The 23,545-nt window shown below is 43.0% G+C and overlaps 2 protein-coding genes and 1 long non-coding RNA gene across 3 annotated transcripts in view; 1 reads left to right on the top strand and 2 right to left on the bottom strand.

The window, feature by feature from the left end:
• Nucleotides 1-2,001: 2,001 nt before the first annotated feature.
• Nucleotides 2,002-8,792, bottom strand: LOC126854289 (uncharacterized). Its single transcript, XR_007688082.1, has 3 exons — nt 4,856-8,792; nt 3,858-4,781; nt 2,002-3,783 (listed from the first exon to the last, which is right to left on the bottom strand). It is a non-coding gene; the product is annotated as an uncharacterized LOC126854289 (long non-coding RNA).
• Nucleotides 8,793-11,747: 2,955 nt separating this feature from the next.
• The window catches only part of LOC126854208 (zinc finger CCCH domain-containing protein 14), a 43,605-nt gene continuing 31,807 nt past the window's right edge, over nt 11,748-23,545 (bottom strand). Inside the window, exon 8 of the transcript XR_007688078.1 lies at nt 11,748-11,759. The gene's annotated coding sequence lies outside the window, so the exon portion shown is untranslated. The remainder of the gene's footprint in view (nt 11,760-23,545) is intronic.
• On the top strand, nt 19,458-19,907 carry LOC126854098 (uncharacterized). The gene has a single exon (XM_050600493.1). It carries the CDS (start codon nt 19,458-19,460, stop codon nt 19,905-19,907), a length of 450 nt encoding a protein of 149 aa, XP_050456450.1.

Here is a 23,545-nt window from a genome sequence, read left to right as displayed (position 1 = left end):
CTTAAGGTCTGTTTTACCGATCAAAACGCGAATATTAAGTTAAAGTGCATAATCTTTTTGTTTATTATAAATATCGATAAATCCTTTTCCATAATTAAAATATATATAATAACGTACTCGGGTAGATATGATTTCATAAAAAAAGTGAAAAAAAATTACAAAATTACAGTTTAGTTATCGGCTTCTGCCGTCAACATTTATTTAATACAAAAAATTTGTAATCTGCACGTGCCTAATCAGTAACAATCCGACTTGGCATTTCATCAAAGAGTATCAGTGAACTTAGAGAAATGAGTTTAGAAGCTTTATAAAAAAGTTAATGCAATCTAAAATTTTTGTGCATATGTGTGTGTGCGAGATCGAGGCTGAAGAGTAAAACAGAGCAGTAGATTAGTTGCGTGATGTCGCGATAGACAGAGCTGCAATCTTACATGACAAAGACAGATATATTCGTACTATCTTCGTCTCTTTCATGTGTGTAGAGCAAAATACATGTTTGCAGAGTATGTATACACTAACATTACTCCAGTTTCTTTATCTTTCTTTTTCAATCATACACTTTGTCTCTTTCTAATCGCTCGCTCACTACGTATCATTTCAAGCTTCTCGCATATTTACTTATACGCTCACTTGAGTTTCTCTCTCTCTCTCTCTCTCACTCTCTCTCTTTCTCTGCTTGTTCTTTACTGTATTCATTTATACTCATTATTATATTCTTTTATTTGTTTGATTTTTATTCTTTTTTTTTTGTTTTTCTACAAGATAATAAATTAATTATTCTTTATTTTATAGAGTATAAATGAAATATTGTGTATTTTTTAAATAAAAAAGTATTATATGTATGTATGTGTGTTTTTGTGTATATTATATATACAAAAGCAGACCTAATCGTACTATCTTCGTCTCTTTTATGTGTGTAGAGCAAAATTCATATATGTAGAGTACGCATACATTAACATTATTGCAGTTTCTCTATCTTTCTTTTTCAATCATACTCTGTCTCTTTCTAATCGCTCGCTCACTATGTACGTATCGTTTTATGCTTCTCGCATATTCACTTATACGTTCACTTACGCTTCTCTCTCTCTCTCTCTCTCTCTCTCTCTCTTCTTTTGTTCATTTATTATTCTTTCATTCCCATTATTATACTTTTATATTTGTTCAACATTTATTCTTCTATTTTATTCTTATTTTTCTACACGTAAATAAATAAATAAATTTATGTATTTTTATTTTATACAACATAAATGAGATATACAATACAAGTTATTTTCTTTTTTTATTTTATTATAGTTAAGTTATAGTTATTTAGTTATTATTATAGTTATTATTATAGTTATAGTTATTATTATAGTTGTTATATATAGTTATTATAGTTTTTATTTTATTATCAATTATTAGATGCACGAATCACAAGCGATCATATAAATCGTAAGTTATAAAGTAAAAGCTATTAAATTTTAGAAAATACTGCTAAAAAAATTGATAAAAATTTTTATTATTTAATATTTCCAGAATTATTCCTTTGCAAAATATATTAAAAATTATACGATTTATATCGTAAGTTAAATACAACAAATGTTTATACAAAAACACACACATGTATAATACTTTTATTTATACAAATATACAATGTTTCATTTATGCTCTATAAAATAAAGATGAATAAATTAATTTATTATTATGTAGGAAAACAAAAATACAACCAATAAAAATAAAACAAATAAAAGAATATAATAATGGCAATGAATACAAGAAAGAATAAGCAGAAAGAAAGAGAGAGAAAGAGAAAGAGAACAAAAAGAGAGACAGAGAGAGAGAGAGAGAGAGAGAGAGAGAGAAAGCAGTATGACTAACATATAAACAAATAATCGAAAAGTGATATATAATTTTGGTGACAATATTATAAAATAAGGATAAGAATGTTAGGATGAAAATAAGGAATTAAGAAAAATTATAATTAAAATAGAGATATTTCAAAAAAACTAATTTATTTCTATTTCATTATATGTGTGTGCATGTGCTTGAGCGTGTGCGTGTTTGGATACATATGCTAGACGATAAATAAAGCAGTAAAAATATATTGTAATATTCTCATTTGAATATATGGAACACAATGCAAAAATTGCATCTTCTATTATGCATGTTTAAATTAATTGAATACTATCGATAATAGCGGAACTACAAATGCCGGTATTATCGGCAATTTTAGTTACGTTTAGATGAGGGCGCTAACCCATCGGAGTTCGCCAGTCACTTAAGGATCCCCTTAAGACTCCTGAGTAGTCGCCGCGGAACTCTGAGTTGCCGGTGGCGACATAGGAATAAGAATGCTGCGGTAGAAATAAGAACTCTATCCAGCGACTTATCATATAAGTGAAGTGGTCAGGAGCTTACTAACCAGACATAACGCTACGTCATCGCGTGTACGTGTAGTCAAAATTCGTGCGTGGGGATAGAGAATAGAGATAGACACTGAGCGATCACAAAAACACTCGCCGCTCGCAAATGTTCAGTCGTCGAATTTTCTTATTCGCTTGCAATATATGCATTTTTGCGCAATAAATCCAAATAACAAAACAAATTAGAATAAAAATATTTATATTAACACAATAAAATAAATAAAATTTATCTTCCATTTTTTGTTAGAGAAATAATTATTAATAACTTATTAATAATAAAATAAGAAAAATATAAAATTTAACGATAATTATAATTTTAAATAAAAAAAAAACGGGGATCATAATTTTTATTATTTAGATATATTTAATACGCATTATACAGGATAATTGAACATGCATGGAGTACATCAGGTACAAGACAACAATCCAGATCAAAAAGTTCTAAACTATTTTTTGATCTGAGTTTTTTTTTAGTTATTATATGATATTAAAGTTAATAACCAATTAGTCTCTACAGCAGAAAACAAGGAAGGTATGGCGAGTGTCGAAGTATCAAGAAGGCTTTTTGCTGTATATAGGTGCTGATTAATTAACTTCAACATCGTATAACAACAAAAAGTAAATTGATTGTAAGATTAAAAAATAGTTCAGGACTTTTCGATTTGGATTATTGTCTTGCATTTGATGGTATGCTCCATGTATATTTGTTCAGTTACTTTCCGTATATGACATGTTAAATAATAATTATACAGATTCTAAAGAATATATAAATTAATAAAACAAATTTAGACAAAAATAGTTTATGGCTAAATAAAAAAAAAATTATAAAAAATGTCGCGATTGTAAAAAATGTGGCGATATATTGCTAATCTTGATATGTTAGCTAAATTTAGTTGTTTCAATTTTATGCTTATTCATTATATGTATCATAAACATATAAGAGTTTTCGTGTATACAATTTTCGTCACATATTTTGCACACTTTTTTTCTTTTAGATTTATAATATTGCTCCAACCAATTTGCAAACATCTTTGAAATCTCTTGATTAAGATTGTGATTTTTTTTAGATGTCCTAATTCTTATATTTTATACATACTCGTACACGCTAATAGACTGGCTAGCTCCGACCGTGATCCAAGCGAAGATTCAATTCCAATCCACGTGATTGCAAAGGCGCGACTGGGATTCGCCACTGGACGAGATCGACACACAAGCGTGGAGCAAGTACCGGGCCGACTTCCCCAATCTGGAGGAAATTCGCGTCCCTCGCTACGTGCACCTCAGGCGCACCTCTTGCTTCAGGCGCGCGAGTCGAATTGCTCGGCTTCGCGGATGCGTCCGAGCGAGTCTACGCCGCAGTCGTCTATGCATGGTCGGAGATCTGTAAGGGACACGTGATTATTTCTTTAATTGTTGCAAAAACGAGAATAGTGCCGTTAAAGACCGTGTCCTTACCTCGCTTGGAGCTCTGCGCGGAGCTCTCTCCTCCCTCTCCACGAGGTTAATGGTCCATGTCAGCTCATCCTCAATCTCTTTAGCCGACATATCGGCAGGAACTCCATGTATTATAAGCCTCGGATTCAATTTCCTGTTCTTACGCACTGTCAATCCAGCATCCGCAAGGCCAGGGTGAGCCTTGATCTTTTTAATGTCAGGAGAGAATGCCTCAATTCTGACACCATTATCTCGTGCACAAGATATCCTCCTGACCTTTAAACCACAGTTGATCCCTATTCTTGCAGTCCTTCATCTCATGTGCCCCAGCACAATGTCAGGAGGATTCTCGGAGCGATGGACGCGCCCATCCATCTATGGTCCGATTCCACGGTCGCGCTAGGCTGGATTCGAGGCAACCTGTCGCACTGGAAGATGTACGTCGCTAACTGAGTCGCCGAAATCCAGTCAACCTTGCCAGGAGCACAGTGGCATCATCTCCCGGGGACGGAGAACCCTGCCGACTGAGCGTCGAGAGGAATCTCCCCGAGCGAGCTGATCGATCATCCGCTCTGGTGGACAGGTTCACCCTGGCTGTCAGAGGACTCAGCATCAGGCCGTCGACCAACGAGGATGCGTCCGCTACGGACTTGCTGGACGAGCGCATCAGGGCGCATGCCACTGCGCCGCAAATGGAAGAGACCGAGCCCGAGGAGCTGATTCGTTTTTCTTCGCTACACCGTCTGCTGCAGGTGATCGCCTGGTGTAAGCGGTGGAGCGTCTGGCAAGGAAGTGCCTCGGAGTCAAGGCCACCAGATCTTCGGGGTTGTCGCTGAGACTCGCGTTTCAGCAGCCTCTCCTCGCTACGGTAAGCCAGCCCCCGGCCAAGAATGTCGGCCTCCGAGTGCGACGACGCTTGCTCGGCCTGGATCAGAGTGGTGCAGACTGGAAAATACAAGGCGGAATTAAAATTGCTTGCCCGGGGAGCTCTCCAACAAAAACCCGCTAATCAAACTTACTCCGTTCGTAGACTCGCAAAGCATCTTCAAGGTTGGTGGGCGGATCAAACATGCCCTCCTGGCCTACGACGAGAAGCACTCGGTGATCGTGCCGAACGCATCCCACTTCGCATCCCACGCGGCTCATCGTCAAAGCCTGTCACCAACGTACATTGCACGGAGGAGTCCAGCTCACCCTCGGGTCTGTCCGACAACGGTATTGGATTTCTCGCGGGCGCCAGCTGGTTAAGGCCGTGATCTGTCGTTGCGTCCGATGGCGGGCGGTCACTCAGCAGCAGATCATGGGGGATCTGCCTCTTCTTCGGGTCACTCCAGCGAGGCCATTTCTGCACATCGGGGTAAATTACGTCGGCCCGATCCACCTGCACGAAGGGGCGCGGACATCGCGCGCACAAGACCTTCATCACGGTTTTCATGTGTCTCAGCACGAAAGCCATGCATCTGGAAGTCGCGTCCGGCGAACGCGTGCTTGGCTGCCTTGCGGCGATTTACCGCCAGGCGAAGGCTCAGTTGGAGCCTTCATAGAGACTGCGGCACGAACTTCGTCGGGGCAGTCGCTCAACTCCGAGCGTTCTTCACCACCAGCAGCCCGGAGTAGCAGAAGATCGCGGACCATATGGCTAACGAACGGATACAGTGGTGCTTCAATCCATCTTCAGCGGTCTCTGGGAAGCTGCGGTGAAGTCGTGCAAACACCATCTCAGGAGAGTGCTGAGAGAGTCGACGCTCATTTATGAGGAGATGAACACTCTCCTCACGCAGATAGAAGCCTGTCTCAACTCCACGCCATTGCAGGCCTTATCGGACGACCCCGAAGATCTGGTGGCCTTGACTCCGAGGCACTTCCTTGTCAAGTCAGCGTTCAAGGCCATGCTAGAATACAGCACATTGGACGAGCCGGTCGGCCTTCTCTCCCGCTAGGAGTCCGAGCAAGTTGCAGTCGTTGGGCTAGCGACTGATCGATGATCGATATTTCGGAGCCCTGATCGATGAGGGCCCGTGTAGTGTGGAGGACGTCGAATTTGTCGGCTACGCGAACACGCGCGGCCGCGAAGAGCACTGCCGGCGCGGCTTTCCGAACTCGGTTTGCGGAAAGCGAAGTTCTGGCTACTTCAATGGAGGTGCACGCGTCGTTGAGGGTCGAGTGATGACGCGCGCCGCACATCGAACACGTCTTCTTCGACGGGCACTCACTGACCTTAGTTGTGCTTCCCGAGACAGTTGAAGCACAACTGGTTCCTTTCGATGTGCTGCCGTCTCTCCAATGCCGTTTTTGACTTATACGCGTCGCAGAACATGATGTAGTGTTTTTGGTGTCACAAGCTACATGTCCGCATTTGCTTTCTGGTTTCTGGACGTAAACAACACGCGAACGTCCGGAAGTTGCGCCTGGTTTCGCGGTTTGGAACTCGTTTCCGGCTTGGACGGTTGCAGCGATTCGAGAGTGTGCAGCCGTCGGTCGAGAAACTTCTTGGATTAGCTCCGCGTACGACGGCGGATTCGTCGTATCACTAATAGCGCTCTCCCATTCGCGACGGGATCGGGAGTCCAAGAGATCGACCACGAGGTGGACAAACAGATCCTCGCCGCTCGTTATCGATCGTCCAATGCTCTCGAGCGAGCCGATGGTACTCAACACACCGTGGTAAAGATTGCGTAAATTCGCACTCGACCTTTATCTGTTGGATTGCCATGAACCTCGCTATGTACGATCGCACGAGCAGGCGCTTGTTCTCGTAGAAGTCCGTGAGAACTTTCCACGCACGATTGAAATTCTCGCCTGTCGTGGGTAGACTGCGAATAAGGAGCTCCGCTTCTCCTTTCAGGCATGCCTTGAGATAGTGGAGGTTTTCGATGTTGCTGGCCGATTCATCCTTCCCGATAAGAGAGTGAAAAAGGTCTCGGAACTATGGCCAATCTTTGTACAATCCGGAGAACTGAGGAAGCTGAATCCTTGGCAGAGTCGTTCACTGCGGTTGCGACGAAGATGTTCCAGCAGCGGGAGTCTCGGCTTTTTCCTGGACCTGAGGCGGTGAAGCGTATCCAGGAACATGCCTTTCGGGATGAGATAAGCTTCTTCTGCCACCGCTTGCAAGTCCTTTTTGACGTAGTCGGTATCGCGCAGGAAGTGACGAGCTTGTCGTGCTGGTATTCAAATTTCACCCAGTTGGCCTCCAGGGCTTACAGGTGTGCCTCCGCCAGTCCGATCGTTATGTTGACGAACCCAGATTTTCATATAAGTGTGCAATGCGCCCGTATAGCTCCAACTGCAATCGTACAGTTGAGTCCGTGTCCTTACTAATTTTGGTTTTCAAGTGTGATGTCCGGAGAAGCTCCGACGAAGATCCCCATTGCACTCACTCCACACACAGGCACCAGATAGCAAGAGATCCGGCTCGAAGGATCAGCAAATGTGCGCAAATGTGATGTGGACGTGCAAGCGAGCGTGCCGCGGAAAGTTAGTACGCGTAATGAGCCGGGCGACTAGTCGACAAGCGTTCGAATATCAAGGCTGTATAATTCTTAGGACGAATACAATATGCTGTTATTTTCAAAGAAATGTACGAACAAAAGCATAATTTACGCACGGCGAACAGCGAAAAATCGTCTGTCTCGAATTATATCCGGTAATCACACGCAACGGCATTGAAATAAATCTATTTCATACGGCGAACTGCAGAGATTTTGAAATGACGCGAACAGTGTACACGCGTCGATTGTTCTTTGCGGACTGAGTCGAGCTCGGTCGTCGGCTCATTTTTATAACGTCGCCTCCTTCTCGAAGGATCTAGAAGATTCCCGAAATTTGCGTACTTCCGCCGCCAGTTTTTGTACGACTTATTTATCGCGATTTTGTCTTTGGATTCTTCGAGAAGGGCGACGGTGTTTATTGGATCACGCCTTTTCGCTCGGTCGCGAAAAGGCCGCCCTCGATTGGGCGCCGACGGCTCGCAGCGATGCGTGCGCAATGACGACATGTCAACTGTCTCGCCTCGAGCGCGCGCCGCGATATGTCGCGCGGTATTTGCAAGCCGATTATAGATTGCAGATCATCGTATTCTCGAACATCACTAATGATCAATTAAAATTTAGTGTTGTAATATTTTGCACGTTTTGCAAGATGCCGTGCGTGAAGTATACTATATATTTACCACCATAATGGATCTCGAACACTGAGGTACTCCGTAATATATTAATTGATAACTTAATAATTGATTTATAATTTAAAATACATGTATAATTTAATATTCCGTTTGTATATACATCATAATACGAAAAATATTTCGGCAACGAATAATCAAAACATAACATGGTACACGACCTTGACGATGTAAACATTAGCGCGCTATTATTAATGTCTTACGACTTATAGTCTTGTTATCATTCATACAACAACGCTCGAGCAATAAAGTAGTACTTGTCGACTCGCAGTAGATTCTCGTGTGAAACGAGGTTCGATCGTGCCGAAAATGCGGGAGTGTCGTTATTCGATTTTTTATAATTTAAATATGATTCGGCTTGAGGACGCGTAATAAAATAGTCAAATCGCAAGTTCAAATAATAATTAATATAATAATAAGCTCCATGATATATTAATCGTTTATTAAATAATTAAGCTATAATTTAAAATATTTATATTATTTAATATTCCACACCATATATACGTTATAATACGCAACATATTTTCGGCCGCGAAAACAGTAACATTGTATTCGGCCTTGGCGATGTAAACATTAGCGCGCTATTGTTAACGTCTTACGACTTATAGCCTTGTTATCATTCATACAGCAACACTCGAGCAATAAAGTAGTACTTGTCGACTCGCAGTACGATTTTCGTGTGAAACGAAGTTCGATCGAAAGTGCGGAAGTGTCGTTATTCGATTTTTGATAATTTAAATATGATTCGGCTTGAGGACGCGTAATAAAATAGTCAAATCGCAAGTTCAAATAATAATTAATATAATAATAAGCTCCATGATATATTAATCGTTTATTAAATAATTAAGCTATAATTTAAAATATTTATATTATTTAATATTCCACACCATATATATAAATATATATATATATATATATATATATATATATATATATATATATATATATATACGTTATAATACGCAACATATTTTCGGCCGCGAAAACAGTAACATTGTATTCGGCCTTGGCGATGTAAACATTAGCGCGCTATTGTTAACGTCTTACGACTTATAGCCTTGTTATCATTCATACAGCAACACTCGAGCAATAAAGTAGTACTTGTCGACTCGCAGTACGATTTTCGAAACGGGATTTGACCATGCCGAAAGTGCGGAAGTATCGTTCAAAGTATCACGTGAACAAGTGCGGAAGTAACTTTTAATAAAAGTGCGGGAGAGCCGTTTAAAATATCGCGCGTGTGAATCAATCTGAGAGGAGGAGGAGGCCTAGGAGAGGCATCGGGCATCGGTGAAGCAGCCCTGTGGTAAGTAATTCGATATTTGTATATTAATTATTTATTAATTGCATACGTGTAATTTAAATTACACAATTAATCGTGTAATTTAATTTTGTAATTATATGATTTAAATAAGAGAGAATTAGAGGAAAAGATTTTTACTTTTAAATATACTTTAATATATTGTATAACTTTTATATGAAATTATTAGTTATTAGTGTCTTTTTTCAAAATTTATAAAATTATTTTATTAATCTGTTTATTATTATATTCATCAAATATAAAATTTAAGCGTACAATAAGTTTTTTGAAATATTAATTATTTTATGCGCTACTACAATTTGATTCTATTTGTGTTACAGATCAACCTAACGAGCTTGAAAAAAGAAGGAGGCGGCCTAGGAGAGGCATCCTGCACCGGCGGAGCAACCCAAATGAGTATTATTATTTTTATATTAATTATTATAAATTCCGCATTAATTCGATTCGATCATTGTTTGAATAGTTTAAACAAGAGAGACTCATACTATAAAAGTTTTTATTTAAAATAGTTTTCTTTTTTAGAATTTATAAAATTATTTCATATTTAAATACCTTATTATTATACGCATCGGATGTAAAATTTGATGCGCATAATAATAACTTTTCCCGTGGGTTGAGCGCCTATCGGGCGCGTCTCCGGGCGGCGGATAGGAAGACGCCCAAGAGACCTCCGGATTTCTGACCACCCGAGCAGGCTCCTGGGTTGTTGTGGCTATAACTTATCTGAACCAAGATCTAAATATCTTTATTTTGGTTTTTTGTTTTTACATCTATTAAAATAGAAAACATTCTTTCTGAATCAGCATTTGAATTTGGGAGTGATCTAACAGCATTTAAAAGACGTTTGAGATTGAAATATTTATCACTATTAGTGGAGTACTGGTTTTGTAAAATTTGTTTCCACATATCATCAAAACTTAATTTTAATAGCTCTTCTTTTTCTATTATTGTAAAATCTAAATGTAAAGTTAGCCATTCTTTCTTCAAACCGTTTTCGTCAAAACCGCTAAGAGTTTCAGCAATAAAAGAAACATCATTAAATGATGTTTCTCTATCAATATTTAATAATGCTAGATTACATTCAAAAACTTTTAATTTTGATAAAAATTTATCATTAATTGGTAATCTTTTTTTAATTTCCTCAGCGGCAGTTACATAAAATTGCAAACAATTTTTTCGAATATTTATAACTACTGCATGCCCTTTCTTCAATAATTCATTGAGATATTCTTCATTCGGTTCCTAAAAAAACTTCTAACAATTTTTGATTCTCATTTTCATCAAATTTAATATTACTACATAAATTATTCAAATGCTCTGATTTTAAAAAGTATTTACAAACTGTGTTAAAAATTCTATTGACTTTGGCTGTAATAAATGTATTCTAGTTTCCACTGCTTGAAAAAATGCATTAAATGAATTAAACAAATTTAAAATATGCTGTAAAAATAAGAAATAGACTTTTATATCTAGATTTTGCATCATAGATAATAAATATGTTCCAGACTTTGTTTTTTCACTTATGGTAATTTCGTTCAGAAATAGCTTGATAATATACTAAGACTCAAGAAGTCTTTCAACATATGAATGATGAAAAAGCCACCATGTATTAGACAATTTTAAAATTTTTAGGTTTGTTTCCTGAAAACATTTACAGAACTCTTGATAAATTGTCGAACGTTTCGGACTACTGTTAATAAAAGGTGCGATTTTTTTTTTAAATTCTTCGCATTGGTCCGGTATTTTAGCACATGCAGCATGCGCAACTAATGCAGTAGAATGACAAGGACATGGAAGTGTAATTAAGTTTTTACAAAATTCTTGCAACTTTTTTTTAAATGAAAGATGTTTTCCTATCATTACGGACGCATTATCATTAGACAAAGCAACAATATTTACAAATGGAATATTCAATTTCCACATTTCAATTTTAAAGGCATTAAACAATTTTTCTGCGCTGCAATCTTTCGCATCAATATTAATTAGTTTTACTAATTGTGAATGAATATTTAATGTTTTTGGATCGACGTACCGAACAAAAAACGTCATCCATTTTTCATTTCAAAAATATCAGACGTTTCATCAATAAAAATTGAAAATATAGTATTTTGAATGCTTTCGACTACACGATCTCAATCCGACATAGCACATTTGAAATAATATTTGTACATTTTGTTCGGCCCATATTCATATCTTTCAAAACATTATAATCTTTTCCTATTTCTTGGAAAAAAATAAGAATATCTTTTGCTGATTGATGCGAAATATTTTTATCAGCAATTAACGCGGCATAGCGAATTTCTGCTGATTTCTTTTGCTCTTCAAAACAAAACAAACTATCAACAGATATATTACAAAACGCGCAAAAAAATGAACTGGCATCATGTGATACTTCGCGTAGCCACGGCTTAAATAAATCAATCTCTAACCATTGTTGTTTAAAACGTTTAAAACTGTTTTTTTGTGATATTTTTGGTACTGTTATATTGTTATTATTTGATAACACATTTTCTTTATGACTTGCAGAATCCACATGTCTTATAACATGCGACAAACTGCACGTAAAATTTTTATTGCATATAATACAATGAAAAAAGCTATCATCAAATGATACTTTACGTATCCAAGATTGAAATCGATCATCTTTAAGCCAAGCTTCTGAAAAGTTTCGCTTAGATTTCTTTGTTTCGGACATTTCTATATAAAATTGTTAATGAAAACTCTAAGATTAAAAATGAAACAAATAAAAATGTAAATAAATTTAAAAACTTACAATTGGAATAAAAATTATATCTGAGATGTGCCCGCGTACCACTTATCTAGTCGTTTCGGCAAGAAAAGCCACGAGAACCTATCTTACATGCTTGAAAACGTCGAAATTGTTCCAAAACAACAGGAAAAAAAAACAGCTTACATGCTCAGTATATAATGTGATCAGCTTTATAAACTAATTTGGGGATATAGAGACGAGCGGACACAACGAACTTTGCGTCTATTTGTAAACACAAGCAAAAATCTGACGAAAAGCATTTATCTCTCATGTCATCGGACATATTGTATAAGACTTCTAAAAAACAGAAAAGCAGTCTCAAATGTAATGAAGCAGATAATTATAATATCGCTGGTCCTTCAATCGTTCCACATCGAATGATATGTAATAATAATGTTTAAAAAATAACTTGTATTTTATGCGCATTATTATTCATATAATACAACAACAATAATTTAAAAATTATCATGTCTGTAATAGACATTATATTCGTAAAAAAAATAAAATATAGATATATAAAATATATATCTATAAAATATATAAATAAAATAGTATCGGCGTGGATGAGGATTTATCAATGGAGGAAGATGAGATGGAGGATGGTAGAGAAAGCAAGGGAAGAAAGAAAGGCAGGAGCACGTTGGTGGATAATAGAAGATTATAGATAGACGGAAAAGAGTGGAAATGGGATGAGGAGAGGAAGGTATGGTGGGAGAAGAAGTAAGAAGCTGAAGCAAGGAGGGATTGGGAGAACATAGGAGGTATGGAGGCGGAAGAAGATTGCAGAATGGAAAGCAAGGAGTGGTGAGATGAAGGGGAGACGCAGGAGGTTAGCAACGGCCACTGGAAGAAGAAAAGGAGAGAGGAGGTACAAGAGGAAGACGGGGAAACAAGGAAGGGGAGGGAGTTACCAGAAATGTAAAGCTTATAGACTTAGAGGTTAGCTTATAGGTTAAGATAGAAGAGTGGAGGAGAATGTAAGAGATTGTAGTCCTAAGGGGATCAATAAATATTACATACAATACAATATATCTGTCACTGACTATTGCCGATAAAGGCAAATAAACGATTTAAATTAAAAACCTAATCGATCGTGTGCTTCAACCCTTCACGAACCCTGATCCCGACTGCGCTGTTCGCACATCTTCGACCGCTCGTGAAGCGGTCCGTCACAAAGAGAAATAGTAAAATATATAATAAGAAATGTACTTGATTTCTTTGATGAAATTAAGTTGTTTTTTTATTTTAGCCTTGCAACTCCTCAGATTTTATTGAAGATAGAATTCTAAAGCAAATCGATAAAAATGAAAAATTTGCTAAATTGGTTACATATTTAGATAGTCTCTGATTCAGACTGCAGGAAATAACTAAACTGAATCAACTTTTTGTCATTAAGTCAGTCTCTCGAAATCTAGCTAGAATTATGCTAGAAATCTAGCTAGAATTTAGCTAGAAATATGGTAAGTTTATATATTATAATTATATATTATAATTATATATAATTACCATCTGATTTCTGATGATAAAATGATGATAAAAATAAAAAATATTTCTGCAAATCTAAAATCTGTTACAAGATTGCAGTAAAGATTAAAATTAATAAATATAACACTTTTTACATATAAAGAAGAATCATATTTTACATATTATTATTTTACATTACATATGAAGAATCCAATCCAAAAGAACCAAAGGTAAGAATATTACAAGAACTGCGCTCATTAACTAACAATTTAGAATAATTAAAGGACAATAATTTCGAATATCAATTTTTGATTTAGGATATTTGAAGAATGACAAGGATAGACAATTTTTATTTTAATTAAATTAAGATTTAATTATATTGATACATAAATACAAAAGCAATTAGCAATATTAATCAACCAAATCATCTTGTAATAAAAATTTTAATTTTTAAAAATTTCTTCCAGCTTTTTTTAAATGAAAGACGTTTTTTCCTCATTACAGACGCATTATCTTGTAACGAAGCATCCCCCCATCGTTCCCGACACGTCACCCGTCGGAAGTCTGCCGCCCGGCGAACACCAGCCGGGCAGAGGCAGAGGCGCTTAGCGCCCATTTTTAAACATGCGTACGATGTTTATGACAAACACAGCCGTTAGTGTTTGTCATAAACAAAGCGAGCGCCGAACGGCACCGAACGTTTCCGGCGAATGCCGATCGCCGAAACGCGCGCTACCGGAGGCCCGCGTCGTCTCCCCCACCCCGAGGGGGATGCGAACGGCGCGGGTGTCACGCTCGCTTCGGTAGGGTATAAAAGCCCTACCGAACACCAGACGCCACCAGACCGGCACCTGATTCCGCTCGAGCGGTACGCTCCGAGACAAATCCAGAAACCGATCCTCAACGTCTATAGACAGTGGCCCGGAGGTTGACGAGTTCGCAGCCTCCGTCGAGCATTCTCGACCATCTGCTCTAGAAACGACTCCAGTCTAAACACCGTCCGTATAAGAAAGAGAGTGGACGAGTTCGCCGCTTTCCTCGAGAATTCTCGAGCCGTTACGGTCCTATCACCTGACCATCCAACCTTTCGTACAGGACAAGAGAGTGGACGAGTTCGCCGCTTTCCTCGAGTATTCTCGAGACCTGACGCTCCGACTATCCGAACGTCCGAACTGCACTCCCGCGATTATCGCTGGGAATTTGCACCGCGTCATCGACGCATCTACCCGACTGCAGGCCTGGCACCCTGCAGTCCGCGCCGAACACCATACGCGTATTAATTAGCATATCTCGCACTGCGAGATATCGAAGTACCGACACGCGGTGACAACACGCGCCGTCTCACCGCGCGCACCTCGCGCCTACAAACGCGAGAACGACAACACGCGCCCGCCTTACCGCGCGCACCTCGCGCCAACAACCGCGAAGCCGACAACACGAGCCCGTCTCACCGCGCGCACCCCGCGCCACGAGCCGGGCCCTTTAACTAGACGCGCAAAAACACCGTCTCGACTCGCGTCATAACACACGCTCGTATTATTATATTAACGCAATTCATTGTAAACGTTCTGCTCATTGTAAAAGTTGACCATTGCCTAGAGTGACAAATAAACGACGTACCTAACAACTCACGTCTGTTGCGTTTCAACCCACTTCACGAATCCTGATCCCGATTGCGCTGTCCGCGCGCGTATTCGAAACCGCTCGTGAAGCGGCCCGTTACAATTGGCGCCCGAACAGGGACCTGTCCGTGAAACGCAACCTTTCTTTTCCCCTCGAAGCGTGGTCAGCTCAGACCGCCCGTCCGATATGAAGACGTGGCTATACACGCTCTCCAAAGAGAAGCTCGCCGCAATCGCCGCCGCATACGATCTCGATGCAACCGGCACGCTGGGCGAGATCCGTAGCCGGATGCGCGCACACATCGAAGCGCACCCGGAAGAATTCGGGGAAACCCGCGGTCCACAACCGACCCCGCGAATCGAGGTGCACCCGCCGAGCACGCCTACCGACCGCACGCCGGACAACCCCGTACTCAACCAGTTACGGAAATGGGGACGACCATTCGACGGCCGCGACCCCGTGGAGTTTCTCGAGAGGACCGCCGACCTCCGAAAAGATTACGGGTTTTCCGGCGAACAATTGTTGAGGGGGCTGTCAGAGCTCCTACGCGGCGACCCTTTGGCGTGGGCCCGCAATAACCGTGGCGACTGGGAGACCTGGTCGGATTTCTGCCGGGCCTTCCGCCGCCGATACCTTCCACCGTGATATCGGGAAGACCTGGAACGGCAGATCGCCGATAGGCGACAACGCGAGGGCGAAAAATTCGCGCCATACGCCGACGCGCTGATGACAATGATGCGTCGCGCCGGGGGATTCACTCGCGAACAGCAGCTCGACCGAATATACGCGAACATGCGCCCGGAGTATAAGGGGTACGCCAAACGCCGCGACATCCACGACCTCAGCGATCTGCTCGAGGAGGCCGCCGAGTTTGAGGGAATCGAGCAGGAAACCCGCGAGCTCCGGAAAACGCCGAAAGGCGTCGCGACCGCGCCCGCCGTGGCCGCCACGTACAGCCGGGAGGAATGCTGTTGGCGGTGCAAGCAGAGGGGACACACCCGGTTCGACTGCAAGCGCCCCCCTCGACGGTTCTGTTCCCAATGCGGGAAGGACGGAGTTCTTACCAAGGACTGCCATCCGCCGCCGGGAAACGCCCGACGTGCCGGGAATACGGCCGACTCCCGGACGACCAGCACCGCGTAAGATATACGCCACGGCCGCACCTGACCATCACGGTCCACGGGCTCCCCATACACGCTCTTCTGGACTCCGGCTCCGAAATATCCTTCGTCAATGCCGAGACAGCCGAGAGGATGCAGCAACAGGGGCTCGAGACCATCCTGGCCGAAAGCCAGATCCAACTGGCCGACGGTACGCATGCCGCGACCCAAGGCCGCATCCGAGCGCCCTTCCGCCTGCAGGGGCGCGCATACACCCACGTGTTCACCGTCCTGCCATCCCTCCGAGAGGCTATGCTCATCGGAGTGGATTTATGGAGCCGGTTAGGGCTGAGCATCGCCCCGCCAAGACGGCCGCACCGCCAGCAACGCTCGCCTACCTGCGGGATGACCAGCGGTCTGGCCACTCGCACCACCGAGGAAGACGAACGCTTGCGCGAATTCCTGGGGGACGAACTACCCAAATTTCAGGCCGTCACCGGACCAACACCGGTGACGGAACACCAGATTCGCCTGAAAGACCCCAGGCCGATTAAACAACGATATCGACCGCGCAACCCCGCCATGCAGGCCATTATCGATGCCGAAGTGGAAGAGATGGAACGAGCCGGAGTTATCGAGCCATCCAGAAGCGCGTGGAGCTCACCCATAGTGGTCGTCCGGAAGAAAGACGGGAGGCACCGCTTTTGTATCGACTTCCGAAAAGTCAACGAGGTCACCGAAAAGGACGCCTACCCGTTGCCCCAAGTCACCGCCACGCTGGACAAACTAAGGGGGGCCCGCTACCTCTCCACCTTAGATCTGAAAAACGGATACTGGCAAGTACCGCTCACACCCGAGAGCCGACCGATTACCGCATTTACCGTACCGGGGAAGGGGTTAATGCAGTTCCGGGTTATGCCCTTCGGCTTGCACTCCGCGCCCGCTACCTTCCAACGCCTCGATTCCGTCGTCGGCCCCGCCCTCGAGCCGAACGTGTTCGTGTACCTCGACGACATCATCGTCATCAGTCGCACGTTCGAGCAACACCTCGACCTCCTGGCCGAAGTTTTTCGCCGCCTCCGCGCCGCCCGACTCCGCCTGAACCCAGAAAAGTGCCGTTTTTGCGTGGACCGGCTCAAATACTTAGGACACGTCGTCGACCGCACCGGCATCCATACTGACCCGGAGAAAGTCAGCGCGGTAGCAAGCTGGGCAGAACCGCGTTCGGTCAAACAAATACGCCAGTTTCTGGGCATGGCCTCTTGGTACCGGCGGTTTATAAAAAATTTTTCGACCCTCGCCGCACCCCTCACGCGCCTAACGAAAAAGAACGCGCGCTGGACTTGGGGGGAGGACGAGGCAGCCGTGTTCCGCCGACTGAAAGAAGCACTAACCATCGCGCCCGTACTCGCGTGTCCCGACTTCAACCGCCGATTCTTCCTCCAGACCGACGCGAGTACCAGCGGCCTTGGAGCCGTCCTGACTCAATATCACGAGGACGGGGAACGGGTGATCGCTTACGCGAGTCGCACCCTGACCGGCGCCGAGAAGAACTACAGCGCGACGGAGCTCGAATGCCTCGCGGTCGTATGGGGCATCCGCCGGATGCGGAATTATCTAGAGGGCTACGCCTTCACCGTTATCACCGACCATCAGTCACTCCGCTGGCTGCAAAAATTAGAAGCCCCGACCGGCCGCCTCGCCCGCTGGCTATTCGAGCTCCAACAGTTCGATTACGATATTAAATACCGCCGTGGCACTCTCAACCGCGTAGCCGACGCTCTCTCTCGGCAGCCGGAAGTAAGCGCGATCCAGACCATCCGCTGCCGCTGGTACAACCGGATAATAGAGGGAACGCGCCGCGAACCCGAGGCCTACCCGGACTACCGGGTCAAGGAGGGCGAACTGTATCGCCACGTGCTGCACACTTTAAATTTTAAAGACCATCCCACCGAAGAACAGTGGAAAGTGTGCATCCCGCGCGAAAGAAGAACGGACATCCTGCGCCAGTTCCACGACGCCCCCACCGCCGGACACGGGGGGGTCGCCAAGACGATCGCACGCATCGCGGAACGGTGCTACTGGCCCGGGATGTTCCGCGACATCGCGAAATACGTGCGACAGTGCCCGGGTTGCCTCGCACATAAATCGTTGCAGCAGAAACCCGCCGGGATGATGCACGCGACGAACGTAAGCCGCCCCTGGGAGCACGTCACGATCGACCTAGTCGGCCCGCTGCCCCGATCCCGTCGCGGCCATACGTGGCTCCTGGTCATGCAAGACCGCTACTCGAAGTGGGCCGAACTCGCGCCGCTCCGACAAGCCACCGCCAAGGCGGTAACCGGCGAGATCACAAACCGGGTGATCTTGCGACACGGCCGCCCCGACATCATCATTACCGACAACGGGACGCAATTTAAATCTGCGCCCCTGGCCGCCCGTCTCAAAACGTTCAATATAGAGCACCGCACCGCGCCAGTACGCGCCCCGCATTGTAACCCGGTGGAGCGAACCAACCGGACGATCAAAACGATGATCGCCCAATACGTAGACCGCGACCACCGGGAATGGGACGAAGCGCTACCGGCACTACAATTTGCGTACAACACCGCCGTACACGACGCCACCGGGTACACGCCGGCGTTCGTGAACCACGGTCGCGAGTTAACACCGCCCACCCCGGCCCTTCCCCGAAACCCGGAGGCCCCGACGCCCGACACCGTCCAACGCCGGCTCCAGGAAGCCGAGGAAGTCGTCCGGATAAATCTGGCCAGGAGCTTCCAGAGACAGGAGCGGTATTACAACCTGCGACGGAGGCAGTGGCGACCGCAAGTGGGCGATAAAGTGTGGAAGCGGGAACACCCGCTGTCAAATAAGGCGAATGCGTTCAACGCCAAGCTCGCGCCAAAATTCGTCGGACCGCTGGAGGTACGTCGGATGATCTCGCCTGTAATCGCCGATCTCCGAAGTAGGAGCGGGAAATGGTACCGACATGTACACATACAAGACCTTAAACCCGCTCCGAAAGACGACAACAACAACAAAACGGAGAGCTCCGATAACGACAGCGATTACAGCGACGAGGAGCACAACGAAAGAAACCAGCAACAAACAGCCGAATAAAAACAAGAGCAAAGCCCCGGCACGCTCAGAAAGCAGCACGATGAGTTTGGAACAAGACATCATCGCTGAAATAAACAAGCTCCTCGGAGAAGCCGAACCGGCCTACGGGCCTCCCGGAGCGATACTAGAAGCCGCACCGATCGACCGACCGCCACCAACACCACGGCCACCGAAAGTCGGCACCTCGATCCAGCGTTCCGACCGGGCAAACCGGATAAAAGCGGCCATGCTGGCCACACCGCCGCCACCGCTAGCCAGCTGCATCCGCCGCCGACGGAACTATCCGCCACCGCACGCCCGGCGACCAACACCGGCGAAACCAGAATCCAGCAAGGGACCAACAACGGGGGACACACCACCCGCCCCCCCCCATACCCGAAGTCCTGGTCCCCATGGGCCCCGCACTACCACCGCCGATCATGGTGGAGCTCGAGCCGGGCCTAATAGCGCCGGTACCGCACTTCGCGGTGCATGTATCGAGGCGATATAAGATCCGCCTACCGCAGGGCCGATGGACCCTGAGATTTGCCGCCGACGGCAAACTCCGCTACCGCCGCAAAATAGCCTAGGCCGGAAGCCTCAAAATTCAGGCTTAGTTAAGAGGGGGGGTGATGTAACGATGCATCCCCCCATCGTTCCCGACACGTCACCCGTCGGAAGTCTGCCGCCCGGCGAACACCAGCCGGGCAGAGGCAGAGGCGCTTAGCGCCCATTTTTAAACATGCGTACGATGTTTATGACAAACACAAGCCGTTAGTGTTTGTCATAAACAAAGCGAGCGCCGAACGGCACCGAACGTTTCCGGCGAATGCCGATCGCCGAAACGCGCGCTACCGGAGGCCCGCGTCGTCTCCCCCACCCCGAGGGGGATGCGAACGGCGCGGGTGTCACGCTCGCTTCGGTAGGGTATAAAAAGCCCTACCGAACACCAGACGCCACCAGACCGGCACCTGAATCCGCTCGAGCGGTACGCTCCGAGACAAATCCAGAAACCGATCCTCAACGTCTATAGACAGTGGCCCGGAGGTTGACGAGTTCGCAGCCTCCGTCGAGCATTCTCGACCATCTGCTCTAGAAACGACTCCAGTCTAAAAACCGTCCGTATAAGAAAGAGAGTGGACGAGTTCGCCGCTTTCCTCGAGAATTCTCGAGCCGTTACGGTCCTATCACCTGACCATCCAACCTTTCGTACAGGACAAGAGAGTGGACGAGTTCGCCGCTTTCCTCGAGTATTCTCGAGACCTGACGCTCCGACTATCCGAACGTCCGAACTGCACTCCCGCGATTATCGCTGGGAATTTGCACCGCGTCATCGACGCATCTACCCGACTGCAGGCCTGGCACCCTGCAGTCCGCGCCGAACACCATACGCGTATTAATTAGCATATCTCGCACTGCGAGATATCGAAGTACCGACACGCGGTGACAACACGCGTCGTCTCACCGCGCGCACCTCGCGCCTACAAACGCGAGAACGACAACACGCGCCCGCCTTACCGCGCGCACCTCGCGCCAACAACCGCGAAGCCGACAACACGAGCCCGTCTCACCGCGCGCACCCCGCGCCACGAGCCGGGCCCTTTAACTAGACGCGCAAAAACACCGTCTCGACTCGCGTCATAACACACGCTCGTATTATTATCATCGTAACACGATTTATTGTAATCACGCATCGATTGTAAAGTTGACCATTGCCTAGAGTGACAAATAAACGACGTACCTAACAACTCACTTCTGTTGCGTTTCAACCCACTTCACGAATCCTGATCCCGATTGCGCTGTCCGCGCGCGTATTCGAAACCGCTCGTGAAGCGGCCCGTTACAATCTTATGACAAAACAATAATATTTAAAAATGTAATATTCAATTTCCACATTTCAGCTACTAGACAATTTTCTACGCTGTAATCTTTCGCATCAATAATAATTAATTTTTATAATTGCGAGCAAATGTTTAAGAATACTCTAAATATACTTTAAAATGGATTATAAATAGATAGCTATTATACTCAATTACTGCACGCTTTACATAATCCTATTTCTTACATTATTAAAAATGTATATATTATAATACGTAATAACAGTATGTATAATATTATTATGCACACATAAGATCACACAACAATTAATTAAGCAAAGATATGTTCAGCAAATGTATTTAGAAATTCTCTCATAGTATGCAAGTTTTATTATATAAATATGTATATACATGTGTGTATGTATTATACATGTGTAAAAAATAGTATTATGGAAGCTTTAAAGACATTTTATGATCTTATTACGTATTAAAAAATTTATTTTATAGTTACGATAATAATTGTAGTCCTATAATAATTAATATAGTAAACGTATGCGAAAAAGTGTGTGAATGTTTTTAAATCTAATCAATTCTAAATCATTTTTGCATTTGCTTACTTGTATAAATATGTATGTATAGATGTATGTACAGATGTATGAACATATATAATTATATAGTTATAATAATTTAATAAATAATAATCAAAGTTTTACATCAAATAAAATTATATTAACATTAAAGAAAACTTAATGCGGACTATCCCAAAAAGGATTCCGAAAACCCAAGTTTTTCTGAAGATGTAATTATTCTTGATCCATTTTATTGGTACACATGCATTTATATTATATTTATTAATCTGGTGCGGATTATCCTAAAAAGGGCTCCCAGCACCCACCAAATTAATAACCCATTGCGTTAATAAAAATAAATGTTCATACAATCAAAACATTAATTTAAAAGAAATCACATTTTCCTTAAAAGAAAACTCAATGCGGACTATCCTAAGAAGGATTCCCAGCACCCACCAAGTTTTTCTAAAAATGTAATCCTTTTTGATATATTTGATCTGTACACATGTATTTTTATTATATTTATTAATCTGGCGCGGACTATCCCAAAAAGGGCTCCCAGCACCCACCAAATTAATAACTCGTTGCGTTAATAAAAATAAATGTGCATACAATCAAAACATTAATTTTAAAAAAATCACATTTTCCTTAAAAGAAAACTCAATGCGGACTATCCTAAGAAGGACTCCCAGCACCCACCAAGTTTTTCTAAAGATGTAATCCTTTTTGATATATTTGATCTGTACACATGTATTTTTATTATATTTATTAATCTGGTGCGGACTATCCCAAAAAGGACTCCCAGCACCTATCAAATTAATAAATCATTGCATTAATAAAAATGAATGTACATACAATCGAAACATTAATTCAAAATAAATCACATTTTTCTTAAAGGAAAACTCAATGCGGACTATCCTAAGAAGAATTCCCAGCACTCACCAAGTTTTTCTAAAAATGTAATCCTTTGAGATATTTTTTCTTGATCCATTTTATCTGTACATTTGTATTTTTATTATATTTATTAATCTGGTGCGGACTATCCCAAAAAGGACTCCCAGCACCTACCAAATTAATAAATCATTGCGTTAATAAAAATGAAAGTACATACAATCAAAACATTAATTTAAAAGAAATCACATTTTCCTTAAAAGAAAACTCAATGCGGACTATCCTAAGAAGGACTCCCAGCACCCACCAAGTTTTTCTAAAAATGTAATCCTTTTTGATATATTTGATCTGTACACATGTATTTTTATTATATTTATTAATCTGGCGCGGACTATCCCAAAAAGGGCTCTCAGCACCCACCAAATTAATAACTCGTTGCGTTAATAAAAATAAATGTGTATACAATCAAAACATTAATTTAAAAGAAATCACATTTTCCTTAAAAGAAAACTCAATGCGGACTATCCTAAGAAGGACTCCCAGCACCCACCAAGTTTTTCTAAAGATGTAATCCTTTTTGATATATTTGATCTGTACACATGTATTTTTATTATATTTATTAATCTGGTGCGGACTATCCCAAAAAGGACTCCCAGCACCTATCAAATTAATAAATCATTGCATTAATAAAAATGAATGTACATACAATTGAAACATTAATTTAAAAGAAATCACATTTTCCTTAAAAGAAAACTCAATGCGGACTATCCTAAGAAGGACTCCCAGCACTCCCCAAGTTTTTATAAAGATGTAATCCTTTTTGATACATTTGATCTGTACACATGTATTTTTATTATATTTATTAATTTGGT

Source organism: Cataglyphis hispanica, chromosome 13 (assembly GCF_021464435.1).
Source record: "Cataglyphis hispanica isolate Lineage 1 chromosome 13, ULB_Chis1_1.0, whole genome shotgun sequence".
In the NCBI taxonomy this organism is placed as follows: domain Eukaryota; kingdom Metazoa; phylum Arthropoda; class Insecta; order Hymenoptera; family Formicidae; genus Cataglyphis; species Cataglyphis hispanica.
Note: the sequence above shows the minus strand (reverse complement) of the source record. Positions and strands in the feature narration are given on the sequence as shown.

Excerpts from the sequence above, each read along its gene's own strand:
- LOC126854098 (XM_050600493.1), top strand. The coding sequence starts at position 19,458 with ATGAGTTTGGAACAAGACATCATCGCTGAAATAAACAAGCTCCTCGGA.